The 10,878-nt window shown below is 36.5% G+C and overlaps 1 protein-coding gene across 1 annotated transcript; it reads right to left on the bottom strand.

Annotated features, from left to right (window-relative positions):
• Nucleotides 1-3,334: 3,334 nt before the first annotated feature.
• Nucleotides 3,335-8,436, bottom strand: LOC113232426 (upstream activation factor subunit spp27-like). The gene is made up of 5 exons (XM_026467148.1): nucleotides 8,240-8,436; nucleotides 6,022-6,215; nucleotides 5,677-5,775; nucleotides 4,834-5,175; nucleotides 3,335-3,797 (listed from the first exon to the last, which is right to left on the bottom strand). Exons 1-4 carry the CDS (start codon nucleotides 8,280-8,282, stop codon nucleotides 4,855-4,857), a joined length of 657 nt encoding a protein of 218 aa, XP_026322933.1. The 5' UTR covers nucleotides 8,283-8,436; the 3' UTR covers nucleotides 3,335-3,797; nucleotides 4,834-4,854.
• Between the last annotated feature and the right edge of the window lie 2,442 nt (nucleotides 8,437-10,878).

Raw genomic sequence — 10,878 nt, 5'->3', positions numbered from 1 at the left:
TTTCTTTCACGAATTCTTTTTCTGGTTGTCTTAAGGCGAGGACAGACGAGCGTAATGTTGTGGGTTGTGAGTCGATTATACGAGTCGCTTTTTGTTGTTTCATTGGTTTTCATATTAATAGTCCGATTTGTGCCACACGACGCAAAATTAATTGTCTGCCGACTCGCGCGTAATTACAAACGAACTTTGGTCGTACTTTGTGGCGTGCTTGTACGGGTGGAAAGGCGGGAGAGAAGGAAGGTGAGAAAACCGTTTATTGGCATGTTCATAATAAACTTTCACGTAGTGTAATTTAGATATATTTGAAAGTGGGACATACCCATACTGAACCCAAAGAAATAATAAAGTAATGAACATAAACTTACAAAAAAAAATTTTTTTTTTTTTTCGACTACTACTTAAGAACAACATTAGTTATCGAAATCTATGCACAACATTATTATTGCTCCGACGCAGCGGCGGGTGGCGACACGACGGTGAAAAACAAAGAACAGGTCGGGGGTGGAGGCGCGAGCGCATACACGAAATTACTGAGTGCACGCGCGACCTTCTAACGAAGACACGTAAATTATTTGTACTTCCGCACGCTCGATCGCCGCAAAATGGATATTTATTCTAACGTCGAATTGACTGAGATGGTGCGACTTTACGCAATAAGTGGTGATAGTGTGAGGCAAGCTATTGAAATGTTCCCAAATCGGAGTTTACGCGGAGGAGGTGAACTGTGACACAAAATGTGTTTGTGTTATGCAATAAAAACAAAATTTCTAAAAAGTTCTATCCCATATCCTAAATTTATTTTAGTCTATGTTAAGTTGTAACATGATTTACTATGACATGTATGAATATGTCTCACTTTCAAATATACAGCCTATTTTTTAATCTTTTAGTACTGAGTGGATGTAACCAGCTTCTTTTTTAAGCTCATAGCCCCTAGAGAAACTAGAGAAACTCTGTATCGCAGGTGCCTTGGACACACACATAGACAACCACAAATTACACCCAAACTCACGTGAGAAATAAATGTAGGCGTCACATATTATTATGTATCTCCATGCCCGGGTATTGAACCCGAGACATCTGCGTGGCAGACCAGCATGGTAACCACTCGGCCACAGAGTGACTTTATCGTTTCATAAATGAATACTGTTTTTAATGGATCCATTACACTGGCGCCCCAAATGAATTTCAATCGGACATAAACTACACAGACTCAAAAAACGCGACTCACAACTCACAAAATTACGCTCGTCTGACCTCACCCTTATTGTCACAATCGCCAGCTGAAACACATTTACACCCATTTAATGAAAATTAAATATTTCGTTTACTTCCATGGATAATCAAGTCTACTTAGTTACCCAAAAACTTACCAACTAATCAATTTCATTTGTTGCGAATGCCATTTTTGAACTGCTTGAACATTTAAGGTAAGCGCACATTTCGTCGTATCACCCGCCGCATTCCCAATGAACGCACTCGCATACATATTCTTTGAATCAAATATACTTTATAGCACGTCGAATAATATAGTAAAAGTATTATTTTCTATTACATTGATAAGCTAGATTATTCATGAGTCCTCTCGTTAAAATGCATTTAAATCAAATAAAATCACAAATACAGATTTGCTAAAACAATTAGCTTTTCTTAATAATAAATCCAAAACGCATTTCTTCAATTTCATCTCTCATTTCCAAATTTGCTTTATCTGTCTTTAATATTGAATCCAAGAACAAATATGAAAAAGTCCCAATTTATTATTTAAAAAAAATGTGTAAACAATATACGAAAAAAAATCATGATGCTTTATGGATAATAACAAAAATATACCTTTATTTCATAAAGTACAGTATTATAATAGTATTACTATACTGTTACTGAAATTTCTTCACACAGATTATAAGCTTAGTGATAAAATGTACCTCTTTCTGTCATAATTCGAAATCGAATATCTTGGGAGTATAAATCGACTGTATATTATATAAGTTATCTGTACTTTGTAACAAGTGAGCAGTACTATTTACGAAATCTAAGCTACCTAAAATTCGAGCTTTACGTAACTTATCGATTGCATTGTTAGTCTATTTTAAATACTCATTAGCGAAATGTAACGTGACAGATACAGTAACCAAGTTGTTGTGTGTACGCGTGAGTCTTCAATCGCTAGAATAAGTACCTTGTTACCGTCGGCTCACTGCGAACCGCACACGTTCCGCTCGCCAACCACGCATAGTTCAAGAAATATTATTTACACCGACCGATGTAATCTCTTGGAACGATTTATCCTTTCTGTTATAATAGGGTAATAATTAAAACCATTAACACTTCTTTTACTCAAAACGTACATGGACTTAATGATTTTAGTACATCGTACGGGTCATGGGTGCGTTAAATTTAGCAGCAGTACAGCTCCTTGTGAAAGAGTTCGTCCAGGGAAGTACTGCCTCACCTATTTCTACCGCCAAGCAGTAATGTTAGAATTACTGCGTTCCGGTTTTGAAGAGTAAGGGAGCTGGTAAAATTACACGCACATGGGACTTGTCAATTTATGTCTCAAGTTGATGGGTGCAGTGGCAGTGCCCCTCAGAGCTTTGCGATTTAAAGATCTGAGTGGCACTGCAACTGTTATGGACAGGCGTGTAGCTTACCATCAGGCGCACGACTTGTTGATCCCGTCACTTGATATTATAAAAAAGTGATATTTCTGAATTGTAATTTTGAATTATTTACTCATCAGGTCGTTTTTTTTAAAATAACGACTGCCGACTCTTTTCTTCTCTCACATAAAAATTATCAAGTTTAGAATTAGATAAGTGCCTAGCTGTTTGCACTATACCGATGGCACGTGCTTACGTTACCGAGACGGCACTCTTTTGTCCTATCGTACTAAGGTGAAGCGATAATACGAATCGGTACAAATAATATTTCGCCAACTATACACACTATGATTTTTGGTAACATAACATGTAACGGTTATAGCTCGCTAGTGAGTACCCGCCTTAATATATTATTTGATATTCTATCTTTCTCGCTCATACATAATTCACAGTATAGAATGTCACTGAATCGAATTTGGCTTATTTTCAGACTGATATACTCAGACTGATCTACTCAGACAGAAGTTCAAATTGCTATAGCAAAATGGCGAGAGAAGAAAATAATATACCTGTATTTGGGAAGTTCTTCAGCCCACTTAGACAAATTTAAAATAATTATGATCTTTGCGAGTATCTAAATTATATTATTATTGTTCTCAACTGTCCCTTCCTTTCTATTTCATGTCCTCAAAACATGTTCTCTCTATTGGATGCTACCGTAAAACTCTTTTTCGTCTTAAGGCAACTTTACTAACCCCAGAATGGGGGATAATTTTTCAATGACTTTTCGCTTCAAAAACTAAAGAAGTCTTCACTTCATAAATTATCGAAGTAGGACAGCGATATCGCATTCTCTCTCCCGCTTATCAGTAGGGCCTTTTGCATTACTGCATACTTACATACAATACTATCGGTATAGACGAAGTTTCATTTTATTGGAGCTAGATAGACATTGGCACTCCGTTTTTGCACTCTTATTCAATGGCGTGGACTGTTCTTACACTAATACCACATATTGAGGCAGTAAAATCACGAGGGTGTGCGAAATTAATAATTCTTAATTTTCCGGTAAATTAATAACCCTTTAATTTCTTCCAAAATATCTTTCGTGAACAGAAATAAGTTGGGATTCAATTTGCGCAAAATTCTGTGTCATCTTATAACACTCCCAAGATTATCGAAAATGGTGACTTATACTTGTCAAGAGAAAAATTATTATTATTTAACATTTTAAAAGCAAAACTTGATAAATTTTGCGTTAGTGCCATTCGTATATTAAAATACAGGCCCAGAGGCCTTACCATGAACTCTTATAACGATTCAGTGTAGGAGCTAAAATGAATAGTTGTGGGATAGCGCTACATGAAGTGTATATCACCATCCCGCTTTTTTGTCGTTACGAACCTATACTGAACTGTAATGAGAGTTCATGGTAAGGCCCCTGTACGTTCTCCGTTCAACATCCATCTGAAACAAGCACTGTCAAATAAGTAATAGTCAATGAAATTGAAAGACAGTGTCAAGTATGAAGCTTCGTCAAGTATTACTTATTTGACAGTCATTGTTTCGGACCAATGTCGGACAGAAAACGGGAGTAGACTCCCACTTACAAAAGCAATAGAAGTAGAAGAACCACATTTCGTTGCTTTGCGAGAATAGTGGCCCAAACTAAAATGGTGATTTTTTTTACTTATTACAAAGCTGGATTCAGAATGTGCTAATTACTATGAATAAGACACCCGAGCTTTCTATTGGTTAAAGTGATCATATGACATCATCTTTAGGGCGCGTTCAAATTAGCAGCTGTTAGCCGCGCTGCTGCAGCGCGTCTAGAATTGTATGAAAAGTGACAGCGGCTAATTTGTACGCGCCCTAATAGTCTTATAACTCCATCGATACATTTGATGATTCCGCCAATGTCAAGTTAAGGAAGACACGCGTTTATTACAAAAACTTTGATCAGTTAATATTTTTCTCTTTCTCTAGTTTTTTTTACCTTTCTTATTCGGAAGGTTTGTGTCCCATCCAACACAAGACACAATAATTGTACGCGCTAACCTTGAACGCACCACCACCGTTGCGAATTTGTGACTTTTGAGATAGGCCGCCATTATAGAAAACCCGCAAATTGTAATTGTTACGAAATGTACGATTTTGAAAATTAAAAAAGGTGATTTTAATAAGTAATTTTTCTCTCAACACAATATATCACTTAACAATAAAATCTAATTACTCAAGAACTCTAAAACACGATTTACGCGTTAATAAAATGCGTTTTCAGATACTTCATCATACCGAAAGCACGGAATCTTTTTGTACCGAACACCTTGAGCAATGCGTCGTCACATACGACGAATTGTTTGTTGTTGGGGTCGTACAGATTTTTCTCCTTGATGATTTCCCATATTCGTTTGACGACTTCGTGACGTGGCATCTCGTCTTTCCCCATGAGATCAGAAAGAGCTGGCGATAATGTATAGGCGCGAGTGTAACCACCGCCTTTGCCTCGCCCGCCGCCACCACCGCCACCGCCGCCGCCGCCGCCGCCGCCGCCACCACCACCACCACCACCGGCCTGAAACATACGTATCGCATAATTTTGAAAACTTATTTTCACATTCTCTAACTAGCACAGCCATTAATAAGGATACAGTTTTAGCCCGAAGATCGACTATATTAGGCATTGGCCAATTGGCATTGGCGGGTTGAGATGTTCAGTTGTTGAACATGTATGTGCCTTCATGCCTTCTTCAATAAGCAGGTTTTATCACAATGTTTCCTACACCGTAGCCATAAAAAACCAACATATAAAAATTAAAAAAATTCTTCTGTATGTAATAATGTACTTGAATGATGGTTTTGGTGGCACAACAGTTTGCACTGTGGATACCGGATGTGTTCGATTCCCAGTAGAAACAATTTGGAAGATGAACTTTTCTAAATTGTTCAAAATTCGACCACTATAGTGTCAGAGCTATCACCTCGCCTTTATTCTCGGTTCAATTATTACTAATCCCAAAAAATATCAGTAAACAAGAAACAGAGTAATAATTTTTCTTTTATTTAATAAGCATACCTTCTTAGCCTTTGGAGCACCCTTCCCCTTCTTTCCCCAATCGTCGTCGGAATCGCCATCAGAGGCTTTCCTCTTCCTTGTCTTCTTCTTCTGAGGTTTCTGCAACAGAAATAGAAAAAAAATAAGTTTTTAGCCAGCCACTCTCCGCATGAAACTAATTAAACAATAATAAATGCAAAAAACAAAAACAACTTCACTATCAAAAACGTAGTTGATATGTGTTTGACCTCAAGCAAGGCACCAAGAGTTAATTGTTCCACATTTTTCTTCATCGTTAACTGTATGAAAAAAATATTCAACACAGGCTATTTTCACTAAGTTTAGTGTGAAGATATGTTTTAGTACCTCCTCTTCTTCTTCCTCCTCTTCAGATGCCTCCTCAGCATCATCAGATTCATCATCTTTTTCATTGACGTATTCCATGACCAGTTCAAAGATCATCTTCTTCTTCTCCGTGAGGTCCACACCAAGCTTTTTCTCCAATTTTGTCACCACAGTCTTACGGGAAGTCATTTCTAGATCTGCCCCATTTAAAATCTCTGAAAAAAGAATAAAAATAGGTAATTGTTTTGGCAAATGGTTTAGATATGTTAGTTTGAACTTAATACTAGGTATTAAACTACATAGTTAAGCCCTTGATGGCATTAATATTTGTTTTGCATAGCCATTCATCATTAGGATTCACTTAATAGAATTAAGATTTTCATTGTTATTCACTTAATAATTATCACCAATTGCAGGTTCCTTGTCTCTATTCCTTTGTCTTTTCAATTTCAGAACGGTTACCCATTTAAAGGTCACGAGTTGTCTGGCCAGTGGCTGATGACAGCTTTCATCAGACACGCTCATCAGTCTGTGCTTTCGCTGTCAATAGCTACCTTCTTCTGGATTACTTGTGGTGTTGCCATTGTCACTCACTTTTTTGTAATAAACCACACTCAATGTGAACCATTTTTGTTTGCATTAATATTTTTGTAATAAATAAGCAACAGATTTCAAACATTGGATTATTTTTTTTATAATACTAAGTAACAAGACGACCAAGTTGTATGTCTGGTGGTAAGCGACATGCCTGTCCATTACAGTTACAGTGCCACTAAGACCTTTAAATCACAAAGATCTGAGGGGCATTGTCACTGCGCCTGACACACATATATATATTTTATTATACATTCCGTAGACCGTACTTACGGACTATTTTATCTCGAACCAGTAGTAGTGTCATTTTGTGTATATTGTACTAAAGCTGACGTCTGCGGGTCATTATTTTTTGCAGTTCAAATGTGTTCCTTTCACACAGTCAAAAGATTTCTCTCTCTCTTTTGTTTGACTGCTGTATGAGCTCCCACAACTGCAGTTCATGTTGTGGACACCCAGTGTTTGCAAAAAAAATGGTCTTTTAGCAAACGCAACTGCTTTCATATTTTGTACATGAGTTTAAAAAAAAGTTTTATTCAGAATGTGTTTAGAAATCTGCCTATTTAGTCCGTTATGTCCTGGGCCAAAAGAACCTGGATATCTTTGTACCTCTATTTGCTTCTTCTTTGTAGGTATGGGTTTGCTTGATTTTACACCATGGAGCGTATAATCATTCCGAAATGTCGGGCAATCAAAAAGGAAACATAATCTGTGAGAGTTAAGAAACCTGTAAATAGTGATCATCATCTTTGGCATTTTAAAGTGGCTCCGACTGGAGCTGAACAACTTGGCCTACGGGGCTTACGAGATCTGTACTTAAGTACAGGTATTTGTAGAAAGCACCTGTTACGATTTTTATAAAACTTCTCTACTAACAAAAAAATTAACATATTTTTATTATTTAGATAATTTTATTTGATCTTTTTTCTTTCAACTTTTATAGATAGTATATAATAATTTAAGTTCCATATTGAGATTTATTTATCATAACATATGTATGTACCCACTGCAAGTTGTACAGTCAACAGCACATAAAGCTATACACTTTTGTCCGAATATCGCTTCCAGTGCAATGGAACAAGATCTCTCAATGTGTAGCTTGATGTGCAGCTTAGATACATAGGTACCTAATGCGTGTATCCGAACGCACAATGGCGGCCATGGCGAAATTGACAAAACAAACCAATTAATGCATTATTTATTGGTTTTGTACTTGAATTACAAAATAAATCACAAAATGTTTCAAATAATAAGTGTGCCTAAATATAATGCGCACCAATTAATAACCTTCAGGCGATTTAATAAGCCGCCATTACATCGTACTATACGTGAACAACTGCTTACGCATTTCATAAAAATAAATCATCAGTAACCAGACGGAACTACTAATCTATAAATACGAGCATTTATACCAATAAAACCGCAATGTATCACATAACAACTATTACTTGAAACATTTTCCGAATATCACCTAACTATCAGAGATATTTAAAGTTGAAACTTGTAGAAAATCGAAGTTGTATCGAACACTGTATGGGAAGCCATTACGTGACCCTCGGGCAGAAGAATAAGCACTTCCGACTTTAGCGGCATTTTCCGACAAGTGATTATGTCCGTATAAGCACAGTTGCTGCAATAAACTTACGCCTGATTTCCTTTCTAAGTTCTTCTTCTGTGATGTCTGCCATTTTTCTTGAAGCAAGTAGAATCCGCCAAGCAACAAAGAAGAAGCGCAGCGAACGAGCCACACAATAATATACCTACGCGCTAGATACTACACGGCGGCAAAACGAACATAGCCGAAAGAAGCTTTCGGCGAGGTTCGTGTTATTTTAACCACCAATCCTAGGAGAATGCGTATACCGGCATAACTCAATACATAGGAAATAGAACTTTAGTTCAGAAAGATAAAAACTAAAATTCAAGTGGCGTTTGACAGTAGAGATGTTGAAACTGTCATAACCGAAATGGTAGCGTTCATGAAATTTAAATTTTAGAGCACTGACAGGGAGCGTTTTTTTATTTTGTTTTTATTTGTACATTGAACCAATTGAACAAAATAATTAAATATTATTTTACTTGACACTCTGATACTCAATTCCTTGCCATGCTCGTACTTCCAGTGCATTTTCAAGCACTGGAAATACGTATGTATGTACGTAAGTATGATTTCTAGTGCTATACATCATACTCAAATCCTGACTTGAGCATTGAGTAGAGTTCTGGAATACGGCCCTAAGGGTCGTAACTGTACTCAATGCTCAAATCAGGACTTGAGTATGTTTTCAAGCAAGTTTTTATTCCAGAACATTACTCAAGCGTAGAATCTGCAATCGAAGTTCACTTGAGTAATGTCAAAGGAAGTGGCAGCTTGAGGCTTATTTATAAACAATGCTTGAGATTCGTTTCAACTTTGCTGATTCTACCGTAATCAACTCTAAAATCTTGTCTTGAGTGTTGTCAAAATCTATATTTACTTGAGTGAGGTCCAGGTTGCGCTTAAGTATGTACATAATAATTGGCCAAAAAAATTACAATATTACGATGAAACCATTTGAGAGTTTTGGTCTTTAACAAAACATATCAATGATGAATACTCAATTGCTTCGGATGTTGAAAAACCTACAAGATCCGTACGACATGGATGAACATAGATTTAAGCAGAATATAGGTTCAACCAAGATTAGGTGTAAAAAAAATGTAACCCTTCGAATAATAACGCATAGAAACCTAGCCCGCACACGCTAAGTGAAGCAAATTGTATGGGCTTACACGAGCGAGCGGGCTGTCAGTGCTCAAGATCAAGTTGCACCGCGAGCAGCTCAAAAATTTTTGCTAAAAATGACGAAATGTGCGGTAATTGGGTTTAAAAATAGATCAGACAAATATAAAATAGCCACTAACATCACATTCCACAAGGAAGTAACGCGTTTCAACTTGTATTTTTATGTAAATATTCACTAAAACAGAATATTAATTTCGTTGCAACAAGATACGAAAATGTTGCAAAGTAACGGGTTTTTTCTCCCCATTTTGCTATTCTGTTTCAAAATAATTATATTACGTAATTTTTTGAGAATAAGCAATATCGCGACGGTTGCAAAATTTCTACAAATGTACACTGCCGCAACAACATTGTAGGGAATTTACGTTAGCTATTTTTACGAAATATATTTAGTATTTGCCTTCATTAGTTTCATGTGAAAAATAATTATTCTTGTTCATCACTCATTTAAAAAAATTGTCTTGCCCAGACTTAAAAGTTCTTAACTAAAATTATTTCAGGAAACTAACTCTGACTAAAAAGTCATCGTCAGTTCTCCAAAATCGTGTATAAATAATTTTCAGGTTCAGGTTCTTAATTGTTATCGTGTACTTTTCATGTAAACATACCCACAGATAATATCAGGCTATTTATATATTCAAATTCGATAGTCGCACTTAAACTCGCTTGTAGGTTTTTGTTCATATATGAGTTAAATAAGAATTGGGTAGTATTTAATAAGGTGCCTACAGATTTGCTCGACATTGTCGATCGACAGTAACGATTGAGAATAATAGACGTTTTCGAGGAGTTTTAGAGTGCTTATTACGAATGTAGCATTAATTTCTAAATCCAAGATGGTTGACAACAAGTTTCAAAAATGTATTTTTGGTAAACCATAAGGAAATGGCATGTATATCTGAATACAAGATGGGGGACAAGACTTCTAATTCTTCTTCTTCTAATTCTTTGCCATCTTGGATTTAGAAATATGTGCTATATTCGGAATGAGCAGCCCCTAATACCTTGAAAACGACACCCAACTTGCCATTATTCGAAAAATCGTGCCCGCCATCTTGGATTTAGAAATTAGTGCCATGTTCTTAATGAGCACCCCCAAATACCTCTAAAACGACACCCAACTTGCTATTATTTGAAAAGTCATTTCCGCCATCTTGGATTTAGAAATAAGTGCTATATTCCTAATGAGCACCCCCAAATACCTCGAAAATGATACCCATATTGCATTTATTTCAAAAGTCGTGTCCGCCATCTTGGATTTAGAAATAAATGCCATATTGGTGATGAGCACCTCGAATACCTCGAAAACGATTCCCATATTGCATTTATTTGAAAAGACGTGTCCGCCATCTTGGATTTAGAAATGAGAAAAGTCGTGTCCGCCTTCGTGTATTCAGATATAAATGCCATTTTCATAAGGAGTACCAAAAATAAATTTTTGGAAATTCCTGTCACTTGACGTTGTCGATCAACAGTAAGGATCGACAAAATCGAGCATA

Source organism: Hyposmocoma kahamanoa, unplaced genomic scaffold (assembly GCF_003589595.1).
Source record: "Hyposmocoma kahamanoa isolate Upper Pololo Valley unplaced genomic scaffold, ASM358959v1 76, whole genome shotgun sequence".
Classification (NCBI taxonomy): Eukaryota; Metazoa; Arthropoda; class Insecta; order Lepidoptera; family Cosmopterigidae; genus Hyposmocoma; species Hyposmocoma kahamanoa.
This window is presented reverse-complemented; position numbering and strand designations above follow the sequence as displayed.